The sequence below is a fragment of the Arvicola amphibius genome, chromosome 3 (genome assembly GCF_903992535.2).
Source record: "Arvicola amphibius chromosome 3, mArvAmp1.2, whole genome shotgun sequence".
NCBI classification, from domain to species: Eukaryota; Metazoa; Chordata; class Mammalia; order Rodentia; family Cricetidae; genus Arvicola; species Arvicola amphibius.
In genome coordinates, this window is record NC_052049.1 from 48,886,997 (window position 1) to 48,906,693 (window position 19,697).

Sequence of the window (19,697 nt, forward strand, 5' to 3'; positions counted from 1 at the left end):
CTTTAATTTTTGTTTTTCTTCTGTCCCATATTAGGTGTCTCTTCTGACAAAAGACAGAGATTCTGGATTTTACTTTAACAAGCATGCTTGAGTTTAGAAAAGAAGAGAACCACACTCCAACTTCAAAGCCAGCTTTAATTTTTTATTGAACTGGGATGACAAAAAGACCATTTGCATTATATGTCTGTAGAAAACAGCAGAAACAAACATTTGGGAAGATTTATGAAATTTTATCCTGTTAGAAATGTAATATACCAATAGGCTGCTCTATCCTTTTTCATGGGCCAGTGTTTCTAGATGATTTGTCCTTTTTCTTCTTATGTCACGTTTGTTCAGTGGTCTTCGTACTTCTTTCTTTTCCTGAAAAGACAGAAACAAAACCCTTCCCTGACCCTAAATTTTTGGAGATTCCCTTTTGGCAAGTAAAAGCTGATCAAATAAAAAGCATTCTTTAGTTTTATAGGTTAGTTTAGATTAAACAGCCATGCTGCTTGATGAACTATCATCTCTTGTAATAAGAGGTCTCTCGTTCGTATAGAAGCTTTATCAATTTTGATAGTATCCATAGCCTTTCTTCTTCTGAGCAAATCCCTTCCCGAACATAACACATATCCTGTTTTCCACTCTGAGGTCAACACATTTTTTTTAAAGTATTTCAGCTGATTTAATTCTGAAGGTTTTTCTACTATCCAGTGTCTGTCTGCAGCTTTTATTCCTTTCTCATTAGCATTTAGAAAATTCAAAGTTAATAAAGTATTATGCAATTTGTTTCTGTGGGGTTTATTACCCCTTTCTGTTTATTTAGCATATCTTTTTTTTTTGTTGTTGTTGTTGTTTTTCTTTTTTGATATTTATTGAGTTCTACATTTTTCTCTACTCTCCTCCCTTCTTCTCCCTTACCCCATTCAGCCCTCCCCAATGCTCACAATTTACTCAGGAGATCTTGTCTTTTTCTACTTTTTATTTCCCATGTAGATTAGATCTGTGTAAGTCTCTCTTAGTGTCCTATTGTTGTCTAAGTTTTCTGGGATTGTGGTTTGTAGGCTTGGTTGTCTTTGCTTTATATTTAAAAACCACCTATGAGTGAGTACATGTGATAATTGTCTTTCTGTGTCTGGGTTACCTCACTCAAAATAATGTTTTCTAGCTCCATTCATTTGCCTGCAAAATTCAAGATGTCATTTTTTTTTTCTTCTGTGTAGTTCTCCATTGTGTAAATGTACCACATTTCCTTATCCATTCTTCAGTCAAGGGGCATTTAGGTTGTTTCCAGGTTCTGGCAGTTGTCTATTGAAAACCTGAATAGGTATCAATGGTGTGGTGTTCATATTTTAGTTTTCCAAATGCTACAAAATGGAACACACCCATCTGCCAGGTTTCATTCCTTTTGAGTACCCTTTGGTGTTGACCGAGGTTTCTGTCCCACCTGGTCCTCCAGTTGTTCAGTTCCAAAGAAATACAGTTTAATTATAAATTGATTGACCTATTAGCTCAGGCTTCTTACTAACTCTTATAACTTCTATTAGCCCGTAATACTTGTCAGTGTTAGCCACGTGGCTTGGTACCTGTTTCGGCGTGGCAGTCACATCTTGCTTCCTCTGCATCTGGGTGACAACTACAGACTGAAACTTTCCTCTTCCCATAATTCTCATTGCCACACCTCTACTTCCTGCCTGACTACTGGCCAACCAGCATCTTATTAAAAATAATACAAGTGACAGGATAAAAGACCATTGTCCCACAGTACTTTGGGTTACTTCCTGTAGGTAGTGGTGTTTGTATAAAGAACAAGTAGGATATTTCCTTATAATTTCCTTGGCTTGTTGCCATGTGATGGAAAAGTCCTTTTTTTTTTTAAAACCTTTGCTATTGACACACCTTTTTTTCCCCTTCAAATTCTGATGCTTCCAGCATATATCCAATTAATAGTTGATCAGTTTCTTCATTATATTATATTCAAGGACCTGGCAGACCCATATGGGATTGGATGTGTGTTATGTATATGGGGTGATTCCTATTCTTGATTATTTCTTGTAATTGAAGAAATAGTAATGTCAGTTCTGTATCATTTGGTATAAATTCAGTGATTTCGATATGTATTACTTCTTTGAGATAGAGTCAGGCTCATGGAAACAGAAAATACAGTGGTGGTTGCCAGAGGCTAGGTAAAGTGAGGGTATAGGTATGTAGGGTAATTGTAATGGGTATAGAGTTTCAGTTTTCAGTTATGGGAACACATGGTAGAAATAGTTGTACAGTATTTCTTGTTTTCTTTCTTTGTACTTTTAACTGTGCACCTAAAAATTGGCAAGAACAGTGAGACCCTGCCTTAAAAAATAAAAGATAAGAAAATGGAAGTAGAAGTAAGACCATAAATTTTGTCATATGTTTTGCCACAGCTTAAAAAAAAAAAAGAAGCAAAAAGGAGTTTTCATCTTTGCCTAAAAATGTGATGACCTTAAATTCTGATGACCTTCTGCTTAGAATGTTAGAAAGAGTTGATGGATTCAAACTTAGGTTTTATAGACATTGCCTGTTTATAAACATGTATTTATAGTTGGAATCAGTGAATTCATACCTGGCATTTTTTTCTTAACATTTTCTCGCTTACATGATCAAACTCATGCCTGTTGATTAATCCCTTATCTTTTACCTAATCATTTTAATAAAGATTTAAACCTCTGTCAGATACTCCTTTTCATTCGGGATCATTTGATACTTAGAGTAATCATAAGATTGTTTCTTTTGAATTTTGACAGTGGTATGTTCTAAATTTTTTTATTTTTTATTATTATTATTTTGGGGGCGATTTCAAGATAGGCTTTCTCTGTGTAACAGTCTTTACTGTCCTGGAACTATCTCTTGTAGACCAGGCTGTCCTCAAATTTACAGAATTCCGCCAGCATCTGCCTCCCAGGTGCTTGGGTTAAAGGTGTACATCACCACTGTCCAGCTATAAATTAATTTTTAAGTTAACTTAAAAATTTCCTTGTGCCAATTTTGTATATTTTGTCCCCCTCCAGTGCTGTTCTCCCTGCCTCTCTCTTACACAGTCCTTTATTTCTTTTCTGGTAGCTCCCTTTCTGTTATCATCTTCTTTATCCCCTTCTATCCCTTAAGCTCTCTTTGTTTCCATTTTAGTTTCATGACCTACAAACAAACATGCATGCATTCACACACACACACACATTTAAATATAGATGTCATATATGAAAGAGAACATGTATTTGTTTTTGAGTCTTGCTTATTTTTTAACATAGTTCCCTTTTTACCCATATTCTGTAAATGTCACTTAACATTTCTTTATGACTGTTTAAAATCCCACTGTTCATACTACCACATTTTCTTTTTCTCCTCTCCTCTTGATGGGCACCCAGGCTGTTTACAGTTTCTAGCTGTTGTAAACAGGAGAGTGAATGTAGAAGGATTATGTGCTCTGATCATGAAAGCACTCTCCTCTTCGTATCCCACCCATCTATTCCAGACCATACCTGTCTGTTCTGCAGAACTAGGCCTTGTTATTTAAAAAGCCATCTCTTTATTTTTCAGCCTCTTTAGCAGAGTGCTTGTCACCTGTTACTTGAAAATCCTTGATTCAAATGCTCTGAAATCTGAAGATTTTCAACAGAGATTCAGATTCCAGAGCCTTTTAGATAGCAAAAGTTTTAAGATTATGGATGGTCAACTGGCAGAGCTTACATAAATATTCCCAAATTGGAAAAAGCTAAAAATGGAAACTTTTCTGGTCCCAGGAATTTCAGATATAATTTATTTAACCTGTAGTGACTGTTGTTATTTTGTGAATGAATTTTGAATTACTGAATTCTGATTTTCACATAGAATTACTTACTGTTCATTTTGGAGAATTTACTTTTCCTGAAGGAAAATCATTAGTTTTGGTCTCCATGTAATTTTCAGCACTAAAGTTCTTTTCATAACTATAAAGAACCTTCTAAATCAAAATTCCTTCCAAGTCTAGAGCAACAGATCTTCCTGGTCTCTTAAGGTTATGAAATATCTGTTGTCATTGTTTATAAGATTAGGTTTGGTCACAAGGCGTCAGGCACTGTGGTTAAATGAGTGCCTAACTTAGGGAAGCCATTGCAGTGGTGGTAAAGCCAATGCTGAAGAGCACATCTGTGCAGAAAAGCAAGGCAGTGTGCTGTCTCAGTGGGGAGGTAGTTTGTGTCGATTAAAGACATATGAGATGTGCCCTGCCACTCTTGAGTTCAATGCTCTGCTCCCAGACTGGTGACAGTGTGTTGGAGGATTGCGCATGTTAATGTAAAGTGTCTAGGACCTTCATAAATAAGAAAGTCATGGCCTTTGAAGGTTATGTCTGCTCCCCTATACCTTTCTCTTTCCTTGCTTCCTGTCATCCTCCAGCGTATGCTTTTGTCACCATGATACTCTGCAGAAGCATATGAGGACAACCACTAGGAACTAAGTCCTGTGACTTAGCCGTGAGCCAGTATAAATAACTGTTCTTTTTGAGTTGTGCCAGGTGTTTGGCCCCAGTGATAATAAACTAGTTAAAGGTAGCTTAACATCTCAGTTTAGTTTACAGATTTGTTCAGAATTTTATTATGCTTTTAAAATTCCCAAACTATATTTGCCTATTTATTTATTTACTTATTTTGATTTTTCAAGACAGGGTTTCTATGTGCAGCTTTGGAAACTGTCCTAGAACTTACTCTGTAGACTAGGCTGGCCTCTTTGAGTGCTGGGATTAAAAAGGCATGTGCTGTTAGCCTAAAATTCCAATATGATACGATTAAGAAGGTGTTTTGTCTGAATGAAAATTAAATCAATTTTTAAAATAATTATGTTAGTCAAACATTTATTCAGGCAAAGTAATATGGGATTGCAATACAAGATGAACACCTGCAATCTAGAAATTCAAAATCTGAAAATCCAGAACTTTGGTAATAATTCTCAAAGTTCGATTTTTGGAACGTTTTAGAATTGGGGCTTCTATGTTAGGGATAAAGGGGTGGATAAAGATGCAAATACTCTACATGAAATAGTTCAAAATCTGAACGATATCTAACCCCAACTGTTATATAACTAAGGTTATATTAGCATCAAAGAGGAATTTAGAGAATTATAGTAATAAGTAGTATATGAACTATTATTATTTGAGAAATGTAACAGACAAAATTTAAATATCATGCCTTGAAGTGACTAGCCTGTGACTAATAAACCTTAAAAAAATATTTATATCTGAAGGGTTATGGAGGCCACAGTAGTTATTTTAACTCTTTGTTTCAATGACTTTTAGTTTTTGACATTCCTTAACCATCCTGTATATCTCTTTCCATTTAAAAGTAAGTTTGTTCCAGACCTCTCTCTCTCTCTCTCTCTGTGTGTGTGTGTGTGTGTGTGTGTGTGTGTGTGTGTGTGTGTGTGAGATTCACATTATGTTCTAATTTGTTTTATGATGTCTTTCTTAACCTCTAGGTTTATACTTTGCAGCATCAATGAAATCAGTAATAAGGTCTTTTCTGACAACCTAACATCAGTCTGTCTTGGTATTTATGGTATGAATCTTAGTATTTGGTATATGTCTAGAATAATTTAACAAATTAATTATGTCTATTTTAGGTGTGTCACGGGGTCCCAGCCCAGTCAGTCTTGGAAACCAGGACACCTTACCTGTGGCAATCGCCCTTACAGAATCTGTCAATGCCTACTTTAAAGGAGCAGATCCTACCAAGTTAGTTTTAAATATATACGTATGCACTTGTGTTTGGGGGTGGGCACTGTTCTAAAGAGATGTAGACGAGGTGTTTTGGGTCCTTGTAGAATTGGTTTAGCATCTTGCTTTTGAGAAAAGTTCTACCTGCTTTAAGGTTTTATTTGTGTTTTATGTGTGTATATTCTCCGCATGCATGTACACAGGCCGTATGCATGCCTGTTACCCGCAAGGCTGGAGAGGGTGTTAGAGCTGGACCTGGAGTGGGTTTCCTGGTGTGGATGCTAAGAGCTGAAGTTGGGTCAACTCTGAGAGCAGCAAGCATTCTTACCCACCAAGCTACTTAAATAATGCTCAACGTATATTCATTCACTAAGTACTTACTATGTGTAAGACTCTTTTTGGTTATATTTAAAACAGGGTCCCTATGTATTCCTGGCTCACCTGGAACTTAACAGATAATCCACCTGCCTCTGCCTCCAAAGTGCTGGGATTAAAGGCATACACCATCATGTCCAGCAAGACTCTGAATAAATACTAAGGCTACTTCAGAAAACAGAGGTCTTCTGACCATGCATTATAGTAAAGAAAACATGAGAGGAGCAAATAATAGTTGTGTACTCATACGTGTTATTGAAAAGGGAGGTGTAAAAGGGTGGGAAATTACAGTAGGGGAAAAAGACTTTCGGAGGGTTTAAGCAGTTACTTGAAAAGTATGGTGGAGCAAGCCATTCACATATCTAGGAGAATAACACCCTGGGACAAGGGCACTGTGGTAGAATCCAGGGTGTATCTGGGGGAGCGGAGTGAAACATGTCTCTGAATAGGATAAAATAGGAGTGTGGTTGAGGATGCATCCAGAGAGGTACCAGACCAGATTGGGCACTGTAGGCCATGCTAAATTGGGAATTCATTTTTAATAAGGTAGGCCAAGTGGATCCCATGAGTTGAGAGGTGATGAGGTCATTTGTGTTTTTGTAGTATTTTGATTACTCTTTGGAGGGGGGGAGGGAGGGAGAGAAAGAGAGAGGGAGAAAAAGAGAGAGGGAGAGATTAGCTGAAGAAAGCCAGATAAGAGATGATGGTGAATAAGTATATTATTAGCAGGGAAAATGGTAAGTGTTGGTGATATTCTAAATATATTTGAAAGCAGTTACCAAGATTTCTTGAGAGAATAGAATGCCAAATTTGAGGTACTTGTTAAGTGTCATTGATGTACACGAGTTGGTAGCTGTGTACATGATCCTGGAGCTCACTGAGTAAGTGTACACTTGAGATAAAATATTTGGTGTTCTTGGTTTGTATGTAATATACGAAGTTGGGGTTTTAAGAAGTAGACAGAAGAAACGATCAGAGAACCAAGTCTTGATTCTGTGTTGAAAACATGAAGACCAGAATGACCAAGCATAGGAACTGGATGGAGATCAGAAGCAGCAAGGGAAGGACAGAACCAGTTGAGCAGTGTCTAGAAACTAAAAGTCGTTTCATGAAGGAAGGTATGAAGAATTCCTTATGCTGCCATTGGCATTGACAGTATAAAAGTCACCAGTGACCTTCGAGCATGTAATTGTAGTGACGTGGTAAAGATGTGAGGCTGCTGGAGTGCAGGAGCAGATTATTCACACTTGGGCAGCTGTTTGGAGAAAACAAATATCGGTAATTCTTTGGATGTTTTACTGAGGGGAAGCTGAGAGATGGAATAGTGGCGAGGACGAAGGAATTTTAGTTTTAATAGGTTGACTTAAAGGTGATAGAGCTGTGTGTGGTGACCCACACCTGTAATTTCACTTGGAAAGGGGAGGCAAGAGGATCAAGAGCTAAGGGTCATCCTCAGTTTCTTAGTGAGTTCAAGGCCATCTTCACCTTTGTGAGAGCCTGTCTCAATTTATTTTTCTTTCCTTTTTTCTTCCTCCCTCCCTCCCTCCCTCCCTCCCTCCCTCCCTCCCTCCCTGCCTCTCTCTCTCTCTCTCTCTCTCTCTCTCTCTCTCTCTCTCTCTCTCTCTCTCTCTCTCTCTCTCTCTCCCTCTCTCCACTAGGGACCAGGGAGATGACTTAACTTGATCAAGTGCCTGCACAAGCATGAGGACTGAGGATCTGAAATTCAGATCTTCAACATCCACATAAAAGCTGGGTGTGGAAGTTGGGGGGAGTAGTGCATCTGACAAGAATTAGGAGGAAGAGTAAAGGATGAATATGGTCAAATACATTGTATATGTCTATGAGGTTCTCAAAAGAGTAGTAAAAATACTACATTAAAGTGAAAGGCCACGTATGGCCGCATACATGAGCTCCAGATTTAGTGAGAAAGGCCTTGAAAAAAATCAGGTGGTGAGCAATCAAGGAAGAAATCTGATAACAACCTCTGGCCTCCACACACCAACCTGCCCATGCGAACAAGTCTTCCATTAAAACAGGAATGGTGCATGATAGATAGAGGTTTGGCAGATTATGAGTTCAGTAGTGAAAATAGAAAATTCTTTTCTGATTTTACTTCATTAAAAATAGCATAATCACCTAGGTGTAGGGTGAAAAATATGCTGTAAGAGAAGAAACAAGCTATGAGAAGACAGGAGCGAGTGACCAAACAAGATAGAATGGCCAGCCAGGGCATGCTCAGGTTTTTTCTCGTCACATTCAGCTATACGTTTGTGGGAGGGAAACTAGGTTTAGTCAAGTCTTCCTGTTCAGGTGATCAGTTAGCAAAAGCATAAAGGAGCATGTCTAATGAGGAGCCCGGAAAATTAAAGATAAGGGATATAAGGATATGAAGTTAGGAAGTGAGGTAGCATGGTGAGGAATTAGGTAGTGCTACTAGATGGAATGACTCAGAAAAGTGGGAGTCTGAGTCGATAAGTGCTCATTGTGCACCAGGGTGTTGAGGACCGCGGCTGGGGACAGCTAAAGGACAGGGCCCCTGGAAGAGACAGGTGAAGAACTAGGTGACCAAGGATATTAAAAGGACCATCTGGATGGATATTGAACTTAATAAAAATTATGCTAGAAATAGTGGTGCCGAGATAAGATTAGTGGTGAGTCAGGAACTCAGGATTTCAGGAAAAGAAAAGGGACCACTGGAGATGATCTGAAGCGGATAGAGTCTGAGCGACACAGTATGAATCAAGTTTCAGAGGAAGAAGCAATGAAAAGAAGAGCAGCCATTACCAGTCCCAGGGCTTCAGAGGTCTCAAGAGGAGAAAGGAGAAAGTAACTGTAACTGGTTACTGATGCTATTAATAGGGAAGTACTGTCTATACAGGTCTTCAAAGGATGGCTGCCACACACAAAGAACTGTGCTTATGTGTAATAGCAGGAATACGCCATTACAGTTTCTATGTTTAGTATGTAATTATAAGAAAGGATATAAATACATATCTGTATGAACAGATGCACAGCTGTATGTATATGCATACATACATATACTTTTTAAAACAAAGCATACTTTTGAGAAGACATTTAAGCACTTGTCCATGTCCTCCAATGTCAGGTGTATTGTGAAGATCACTGGAGATGTGACAATATCATTTCCAAGTGGAATTATTAAAGTTTTCACAAGCAACCCCTCTCCGGCTGTGCTGTGCTTTAGAGTGAAAAACATCAGCAGACTCGAGCAAATTCTTCCAAATTCACAGCTTGTGTTCAGGTTTGTGTTGTGCTTTGCTTTTAAAATTAAGATTGAAGTTTCTTTTTAAGAAATGTTTTATCTTTATGAAATAATGTTGATTGAAGACAATGTCAAAATTATTGCAGTTAAGCAGCTTTGTGCCTCCCTTTTGCTTTGTTTTGATGCTAGTGCTCGTTACTTTTCAGGGAACCTTTTCACTGTTCCGTTCTTCCTCTTCTAATCTTGGTTTTCCCTCATCCCACATTTGACTGGTTTCTAATAGTCTTTCCCAGGTCACCAACTAACTAAATAAAGGAAGGAAAAAGATACAACAAATGAAATAACAAAAATGTTTCTTATACATACAGTGATCCATCACAGTGTGATTCCAACACAAAAGATTTTTGGATGAACATGCAAGCTGTTACTGTCTACCTCAAGAAGCTATCAGAGCAAAATCCATCTGCTTCTTACTATAACGTAGATGTATTAAAGTATCAGGTGAGTGTCCTATCACTGTGAAAACCTTAAATTTACAGATAAACAAATGGAATTTGGCAGAACACTAGATGAGTAAATATGTAGCCAAATGAGGTCCATTCTAAGAATGCAAGATTATTTTGGAATTTGAAACTCTTTTAGTAAGTTTATGACTATTTCAGCCAAAATGATAGTGTTTACCATCTGTTTTTTACTCAACGGCTGAGTAAAAATACATGAAATTATATTTAACCAGAAAACTCTGATATAGCCATTCTTCATAAAGAAATGCCAAATCAGTCAGTTAAAGTTTGACATGGCAAACCTCACTGTTTATATTAATAGCACAGAATTTAAGTGTTTCTCTGGATTTGTTAGTACTGTTACATAAGAGAATAAAATAAGAAGTAATAGACAGGAAGTGGTGGCACATGCTTTTAATCTCAGCACTCAGGAGGCAGAGGCAGGTATATCTCTGAGTTCGAGGCCACTCTGGTCTACAGAGCAAGTTCCAGGACAGCTAAGGCTACACAGAAAAACTTTGCCTTGAAAAAAAATTTTTTTTAATATAAAACTCTTAAGTCTACATGTATTAAATACTCAATAATAAATGAAATCATAAAGTGACTAAAATAAATTATGTACAACGATGTATGTATACATAACATATACTTATTATATCATTTTACTGTTGAGTTATGAAAGCCATTTCTAAGTATGTTTAAAACCTGGAAGAGGGGCTGATGGGGTGGCTCTGTGATTAAAAGTGCTTTTTGTGCAATCCTCATAACCTGAATTTGATCCTGATGATTCAAGTTCAATTTTTAAATTCACATAAATGTGGAATGGGAGAACTGACTCCACAGCACAACTCTAACTTTCGTGTGTGTGTGTGTGTGTGTGTGTGCGCGCGCGCGCGCGTGCATGTGCACACACACATAATAGATTTAAAACCCAGGAGGTATGTCAGAGGAGGTAACTGACACGAAAACAGGTGAGTATGTACATAAAGTGCTGGAGTGCATTAGACGGACTAAAGGGATTACTCTAAGAACCTTTATGAGTACAAGGTGGATAACTCTTGGATGCAGTGGTTAAGGCAGTAATGGTTGCTCCATCCAGTATTGAAAGAGATGTGACCACTTACTTACTCCTGAGTGTAAATTAATAGAACCTTTTAGAAGGTAGTTGTAGTAAATTAATTGGTTTAATTCAAAGTTCTTTATGAAATAATTACTCAGAAGTTTCATGACAGGCAAAGAAAAGGTACAAAATACATTTACTGTAGTATTGTTTCCAGGGTACCTGAGCATACAGCAGCAGAGGAATACACTACTTCACCAGTATGTTATAAAAACCATGTTTCATGTTCCTAAGCTCGGGGAGGTTGTGTAACGTTGTTAACAGTGGGAGTAAAAACACCAAGGGGGTGGGCTTGGTTACAGTTCAGTAGTTAGAGCACTCAATCCTACACGTGTTAAGCCTGGAGCTTCATCCTCAGCAATGCTCATGCATGCACGCACATGCTGGAGATAAATTCTCTATTTAAAATTAATTTTTGAATTTTTAATAGTGTAATGATATTAAAGATAGCTTGTGTTTCTAAAAACGACATTTATAATCAGTGCTTGCTAATTCCTGGGACTAGGACAAGGAGATGATAAACATGATCAGTAAATAGTATTGTTAGAAAGGAATTGCTATAGACGAAAGGAAATGGCTTCAAGGAGCCCTTTGAAAAAGGAGCTGAAGAGTCAGGAATTGTGCCGTTCACTATGTTTAAACTGAATAAATGTTTGAAGTGTGTTTTAGGTTTTGGGGACCACATGGTGAACCTTCTTTTCTTACAGATGTATATCTAAATTCTTAAAATTCATTTATAACTAATGGGGACTCTTAGAGTTCTCCTTTGAAAGGTTTTAGACTTCATACAAATAAATTTTTAAAAATTACCTAATTGAATGCTAATTTCTGGACACAGTGCTTAATCTATAAAGTCAGATTTTCTGCAGTTGGATCCAAGGGAACTGCACCATGGCAGTTTGCAGGTAGGCTGTCCCAGGTCCACGTACAAGAGTGACCCTAGTGCTTTTTTCTACCTAGCAACAGCCGCTCTTCTTGCTGCTTAGTTGTGATTCTGCAGATTCTTAGGCACAGGTGTTTGTGTCATGAACATGCCTTGTTTATTCTTCAGGCAAAGACAGTTACTTGTTTGATTCTCTTTAAAGGTATCATCAAATGGCATTCAGTCCACGCCTCTAAATCTTGCGACATACTGGAAATGTAGTGCCAGCACCACTGATTTGAGAGTGGATTATAAGTACAACCCAGAAGCTATGGTCGCACCGAGTGTGCTTTCCAACATACAGGTGGTGGTACCAGTGGATGGAGGAGTCACAAATATGCAGTCCCTTCCCCCTGCAATATGGTAAACTGTTTGTGCATTCCAGTTGCATTTCTGTTTGTCTTCAGCTGCAGCAGTTCTAACCTCTTAACCTCTTAAGAGGTTAACAATAATTGGGTTAAGTGCTTGCCCTTGCACATCTGACGACCTTAGTTAAAAAGTTCCTGTGAACACATGTAAAGGAGCTCTTCTGACTCCTACATGTGCCAGTGGCAAGCACATTTCTATACATACGTAGAATTTAAAGAACAATAATTATTATTTAATAAGGTTAAATATTGCACTTAGCCTATCTACAGGAATATCTGCTTAGTGTTCAGTAGTACTAGTTTCTGCCATTGCTGACCACCTCTTGTACCCCTTCTACCTCTATTAGTACTATAGTACAGATTCTGACAGCTCTATAGTTATCATTAAATACAGTGTTTATTTTGACTAAGATACTGAGCCACATATACACAGGCTTCTTTCCTTTGACCACTGGAAATGAAGGGAATCTTATAATTTGATAAACTTTCATTTCTTGAGAAAACTACAGCATTACATTTATGTATATGATATATTTTCACTAGGTAATGCCATTTAAAGCCCACAATGTAGTTTTTATAATAAAAATACTTGAGGTATATTTATTGAGAGTCCATTTATGTATTAGATGTTATAAGAGACTGAATTTAAAGATACTTGTTCTTACTACAGGAATGCAGAACAAATGAAAGCCTTTTGGAAATTATCTGGGATTTCGGAGAAATCAGAGAGTGGAGGTAAGGGTGTGCTCCTTCTGATTCTCTGTATTGTGCTCTTCTGCTTTTCCTGGCCTTAGTTGTTTTCTATTATTGATATTACTGTTACTACCTTTATTAATTATGTGTGTGAGTGCACACAGGTATGGTCAGAGGACAGCTTTTATCAATCAGTTCTCTTCCTTCCACACTCTGGGTCCTGAGGATGAGACTCGGGTTTGAGGCATGGTGACAAGAGCCTTTACTTGCTAGCCATTTTGGTTATTTTTTGTTTGTTTGTTTTTAAAGCCATATACATTGAAAGTTTCCTTCTGAAATTTCATGGCTTCAGTTCTAGGACTGACCACTAGGTGGAAGTTAATCCCGTATGTAAGAATGTACAAACTGAGATTCAGAACACTTTTTACCCTTCCTTTAAATATGCTTTCTTTGAGGGAAAATTAACTGTTATAATTTTATAACTGCAGGATAAATGTTTTTTTTGTGTTTGCATAAGAGAAATACCTAGTGGTAGAATTTATTAAAAAATAGAACTATCCCTTGGTAGGTAACTCAGATAATTGCACATGATTGAGCTTATTCTGTTCATAGGGAGAACAGATGCTTTCTGTTAGAGCAGGTGCCCTGCTTTCCCTCCCCAGATGCATAGAGACCAGCTGTGTTGGCATGAAACTTGTCTGCTTAGTCTAGCTGAGAGAACCTTTCTGTTCCTTCCTGTCAGAGTAAGCCAGATATCTTCAGTTATGTGTGGCAGTTTTAAAGAGAGACAAGTTAATTGTCTCCTCCTACTGACTGACACCATATGGCTAGTTATCACTCCACTATCCCCTCTGATTTAGTGTCTGTAAAACTAGCTTAGGGTTTCCCAGTTAAGTCCTTAACATGAGATACCCATTGTCTCTCTTAGTTAAAAAGAACTTGTCTTTCTAGTTATCCTGCATTAATTTTTCTTATTGAGTGAATGCTTTAGCTCTTCCAATTTTGTTCAGCTTTTTGAACATTTTGCGCTTATCAGTGGTTTTTCTCCTCCTTTATTGCTATATATAAAGGACTATCAACAAATCTAGATTGTCTATTCTTGTATATCTGTAGTGCTGGAGCAGATTTGTACTAGAGAGCCACACCTGAGGTAAGGTGGCTGGCTTCAAGTTCTTTTTCATTGTTTTAGTACTCAGAGTTAGTATTTTTAGTTGGTAGCTAGCTTCACTGACGGTTTGTGAACCACACTGAAATTTCTAACTTAAAATTGGAAGTATATCAGACATCCTATGTCTTAGGCTTACAGCCAGCTAGCAAGGAAGAGAGAATATCTTGTTCCCTATTTAATAAAACATGTGATAATTGTAAATAGAAAAGGAATTTATTCTCTCAAAAACAAGATTCACATTTTGTATCACATAGTTAGTACTTTCCTTCTGTTATTCAGGTATGAAAATGTCTGCTCTATGTGAGGAAATGGGAGAATTTTATGAATGTGGTTTTCATGTGGTCATTCAAACCAGATTCAAATGCTGTAAAAGAGAAACATGTCTTCTATTCTAACTCAGTACCAGAAAAGGAACAGGCAGTAGTTGTAAAGCTTAAGGGTTGCAGGGTGACTGCTCCTTGTTGGTGCTGGTAGTGGAGCTTTCATAGAGCTGAGATGCTGAGCAAGAGTGGACAAGCTTTCAGAACTGTGTGGACAACAGTTAAGAATTAGGCAAAAGTTCTCCACTCTGGTGTGCATCCCCTGGCACGATAGCATAGGACAGACTAGCTACTACATCTTGTTCAATATTTCTCTGTAGTGTTAAACTTTGTATATACAGGGGATTAAAATGTCTCCTTGGAGCAAGGCTGTCTACTTCCCCTGACACAATGGTTTTCGCCTTTTCTTTAATAGTTAGTTCCTCATGCAGTGGTAACCCCCAACCATAAAATTATTTTTGTTGCTACTTCATAACTGTAGTTTTGCTATATGCTTTCTGATATGCAAGGTACTTGGTATGTGACCCTGTGAAAGGGTCATTAACCTCCAAATCTCGACTCACAGGTTGAGACCCCCTGCCCTAACCAGAAACTCAGGTTAAATTAGGTTAGAAATCCTCCTGGACTTCTCCTTTCTTTCCTTTTAGATACTGTGTTCCTTGCTTATGCTTTGGCTCTCCTACAGAACCCCTTTTCCCGTCACCTATAGCCCTAATAAACTTTTATTGTCTTGCCATTGGTCTCCTTACTTTGCATCTTGCCCCTCCCTTCTCTTCTGGGACACTAATCTGAGATGTTCTTGCCTGTCTTATCTTGGGTGTTTCCTTGTGGTTATGTCATAAACTTCTTATTGGGGCCTGGGCCTTGCTACTATTCTAGTTTCCTCTGCTGCTGTCCTCCCTTTGTGTCGTGTTCTCCAGATACTGTGGTGTGGATTTGATTCTCTTAAGCCTGCTCTCACAGGTCCTCTGTCTACATCCCAGTACCTGCCTAAAAGGCACACCACCATGCCCAGCAGTGTTAGAACTTTCAGCAGAAATGTATGTGTTCAGAGCATTTATCAGATCACTAGTTTCACTGATGCCCCCGTTCTGCTGCAGTCAGATGGGGACATGTGAATAAATGGTTACAGCTGAAAGAAAAGACTTACAAAATATCTATGGGGTGATGTGATGTTGTGCTAATAAAATCTGAAAAATAGGGTGATGCAGCTAGCCAGTTAGCTCAGTTGTTTAGAGTATGATGCTAAGACGAGTGGAAAATAGCGAGATTGACACCTCCTCCCAATGTAACAGCTGACTTTTCCTCTTCCCTTGTTGGACTGCATGATCTGATATTCAGCACTCACTTCTCTTTACTTTGTCTTGTTGCCCCCTGTCCCCCATCCCTTGTGTCATGCCCCTGTGTTCCCTGTGTGCTGCCCTCATTCCTTACCTCGTCTTTGTTAAGTCATTTTAACACATGCATATCATAGGCATCTATCTAATCAGTATACATTTCGGAACATTACTGTTAATTAAGAGAAAATAGTATTGGAATTACTTTGTAGAAGTTCAGGCTCACTGAATAGGGTTTAATTTGAAAACAGGATAATGGTTTGTTTGCTCTGCACATCTCATGAATTTACCATTGGCTGAGGTAGTTTTGGTTAGATCAGCAGTTTTCAGCCTATGGGCTGCAATGGCCCTTTCCCAGGGGTCAATTAATCCAATATCTTGCATACCAGATGTTTACGTTACAATTTGTAACAAGTAGCAAAATTACAGTTATGAAGTAGCAGTGAAAATAATTTTATATTTGGGCATCACCACAACATGAGAAGCTGTTTGAAGACTCAAATTAGGAGGGTTGAGAAGCACTGGCTTAGGTGCTCATTTTATTTTATTTGGTTTGCAATGTCGTTTACCTTTTATAAGGTTTTGATTCTTTTCTTTGCAGGTTCTGGATCTCTCAGAGCAAAATTTGATCTTTCAGAAGGACCTAGCAAGCCCACAACGCTTGCCGTGCAATTCCTTAGTGAGGGAAATACCCTCTCAGGAGTAGATATTGAGCTTGTTGGCACTGGCTATAGACTTTCTTTAGTAAAGAAGCGTTTTGCCACTGGTAAGTTGGGATATTTTGAATTTGGTAGTGTATGTGGGAAACACTTGTTCTCTAGCAGTTTATAATTTAAAAGCATGAATTTTTTTCTCTTGCCACAACTGCAAGATAAAGACAGTCTTGGTAGAGTTACCATGATCGGCATAGTGGACTATGTAATGTGGTTCTAATGCAGTGTAAACAGCAGGTGGGAACTAGAGTTCTGTGTCTGTAACCACAGAGAGCAATGTGGTCATTTACCGTGTTTGCAACTGTAACAGCAAAGGTCTGCTTGGTGTTTTTCAGGACGATACTTGGCGGATTGTTGATCCACCTAGAAAGCGGTTTTCTCAAGGGACAGTGCAAACCTGCTACTGCATCACCTGTTCTTTCCGAACACTGTCTTTACTTGTATGATGTCCTGCAAGCTTCGTCTTTGAAAGCTGACTACAAACCTTAAATTGCACTTTTAAAGTGAGTCATTGAAAGAAATAGCACTGAAATGACCTTGTACACAGTAATGATCAAATGCAATATTCAGGAAGCACATGTGTTCAAATTGTTACTAAAATGAACTTTATTATCTTCAGTATCTGTATTTTTAAAAAGGTTAGAATGTAGTAACAAACCTAAAATTTCAGGAGAGCAAGCACAAAATTATTTAGCTTTCCATACATATTTAGACTCAAAGATAGCTTTGAAGTTCCATAAGTTTGATATTGAATGAATATAAACAGAGCGTGAATTTTAAGTTTTGAATGTTAACTCAGAGCTCAATCTAATTGAGTTATGTGCCATAAGGTAATCAGACCAGAGTCCAAGTTGTATGCTTAAAAAACCCTATAATCTGATTCTCATAAGCATATTAATAAAGTGTAAATGGTGTTTTATATAATTTTTTTAAATTCTCAAGTGCAATGTGTTTTAAAATAAGCTTGCAAAGGACAGCAGAAAAACTTACTTCTGCAGTTGATTAACTTTATAGAAGTTGTGATTGTTGATGAATTAATGCTGTAGATTTAATTTATTTTTATATGGATTACATAATGTGTGCCTTTTAAAACAATAACAAAACCAGAAATGTGCCTCTAGTCTGTGCTAATTCATGTGCCTCACTTTTTTCTCACGCTGGATCTTGTATTCAGAATCACACAGTGGTCAAGCATATTTAAAAGATACTTGCAATTTTTAAAATAATTTTATTTTAAAATTGTATTTGGAACGAAAATTTAAAATAACCAAAAGATAATTTATACTTAAAAATCCTGGCTCATGTCCTTAATGATACACTGCGGCCACTAGAAAAACTCCTAATGGAGTATGTTTACTGGGAGTAAAATTGTCTTCGGATATTCAGCATTGACCTCATAAATAAGTGAAGTGAACAAGTGCTGAAACTGTGGTGATAAATTGGTAACTGGTATTTTAACTCTTAATTTAGCATTTCCCTTGACTGTATTTATCAAAGAAAATTTACACAGTTACTATTGTGTTGTGAATATGAGTTTTCTAGCATTCTATGAATAATTTTTCAGAAGATTGATGTTGGCAATGAGAGAAATACTGTCACTTGTGTTCACTTTAATGATTAGAAAATTGCCAAATTCCATATGGTAAGATTATCTGAAGTAAAGGATTGAGTTAAGTGTTTCTTAATGTGAACTGCTCATACTGAGTAGTTACTTTATAGCAATTCTGGTTGACAAAAGAAATAAAATGTTTTAGACAAAGGTTCATAAGTTACAAGTGGAAATTTATGATAAATACCAATGTCATTTTTCATAAAAGTGATAGTTTGTGTTATGTTTGATAATTTATATAAACCACTAATTATTTTGTTAAGCTTTACAAAAGATAAAACCCCTATTACTAGACACTAAAATATCATCTTGCTATACTAAACACAGCAGAGAATCTATTCTTCCACAGTATGTAATACAAAATGAGTATTTTTATATATTCATTGTTTTCCAGTTCTAAATTTAGGTTTGACTTAAGCAAACATAAGGCAATTTATCGGACGTTAGTCTTTACTAATTAGCAAAATTAGAATTTCTAACTCAAGTTCTTTAAAATGCCAGTTACAATTATCCTTACTAAAATATTGACTAAATTTGCTTTTATTGGACAGCTAATGCTTTACTATTTAAATTCTGACACTGCTAAATTCACAATGTCTGTTTTTAATCAAGTATTACCTTATGTTAAAATGAGTGGAATGGCTAACCTTGTGCACTTTCTTATCCCCATAGCCTTCATACCTGGTGTTGACATGCAAGTTTGTATTGGGTACAGGTTACAGTTTTAAAGCCATATGAGTTTATAGTGATTTTCTTTTTTCACCTAAAAGTTCACTAATGTTGTTTTTCAGACGCCCAGTAGATTTCAGTGAGAGACTATCTAGCAAGCTGGTTCTTGCTGTGTACAGTGACGACTTTGTAGCTGCTTCTTTAACCAGGAATTTGTAAACAAATTCTTAACAAGTTTGGCTTTTAAGGAGTGTTATTTACTACTTTGGGTTGTAATTTGAACACATCTATCTTCCAAAATTTTGTAAATATTTTTGATTTTTTTTCATAAAATGTAAATTTTACATGAAAGTTGTATCCCTAATAAACATGTAATATATACTTTAGCAGTTGACTTTATGTGTCTTTGTATCCCTATTAATAGATATGTTATAGATAGGACAGTCAAGCTGAGGAAGGAATGAGCAATTGACTTTAAACTTTATTAGAATGATTTTTCCTTTTTTGGTAGTAGGGATTGTCCCCAGGGCCTAGTGGGTGCTAGGCACTCTAACGCTGAGCTGGAGTCCCAGAAGGTTTTGAACTTTAGATCACCATTTTTGCTAGCATACAGATTGAACTACTAAACTTTTATTGGTCATAGAAAACTTGGTTTAGTATATATCTCTAATTATTAAAAGTGTTTAATAAGGACTTATTTTTAGCATATTTATAAATATTTAAATTGATTATGAATTTTAGTAAAGACTTTTCTTCTTGGCCAGTTTTGTAGGAACAGTTGTATATAATTTAAAATCATGATGAGGCCTGAGAGGTGGCTCATCTAGGAAAGGTGCTTGTCATCAAATCTGATGACCTGAGTTCAATTCCCAGACCCACACAACGAAAGGAGGGAACTGACTCCCTCATGTCCTCCTCTGACCTCCGCACACGCACAGTAAGATAGCAAGTAAGTAAATGTAATTTTAAAAAATCATGT

The 19,697-nt window shown here is 37.2% G+C and overlaps 1 protein-coding gene across 2 annotated transcripts in view; it reads left to right on the plus strand.

The window, feature by feature from the left end:
• The window catches only part of Fcho2 (FCH and mu domain containing endocytic adaptor 2), a 96,121-nt gene extending 77,017 nt beyond the window's left edge, over nucleotides 1-19,104 (plus strand). For both annotated transcript variants that reach the window (XM_038321269.1, XM_038321268.1), the window contains exons 20-26: nucleotides 5,605-5,716; nucleotides 9,180-9,335; nucleotides 9,665-9,797; nucleotides 12,005-12,204; nucleotides 12,880-12,944; nucleotides 16,329-16,493; nucleotides 16,776-19,104. In XM_038321269.1, coding sequence (XP_038177197.1) covers nucleotides 5,605-5,716; nucleotides 9,180-9,335; nucleotides 9,665-9,797; nucleotides 12,005-12,204; nucleotides 12,880-12,944; nucleotides 16,329-16,493; nucleotides 16,776-16,798 — 854 coding nt within the window. In that variant the 3' untranslated portion in view covers nucleotides 16,799-19,104. The remainder of the gene's footprint in view (nucleotides 1-5,604; nucleotides 5,717-9,179; nucleotides 9,336-9,664; nucleotides 9,798-12,004; nucleotides 12,205-12,879; nucleotides 12,945-16,328; nucleotides 16,494-16,775) is intronic.
• The last annotated feature ends 593 nt before the right edge of the window (nucleotides 19,105-19,697 follow it).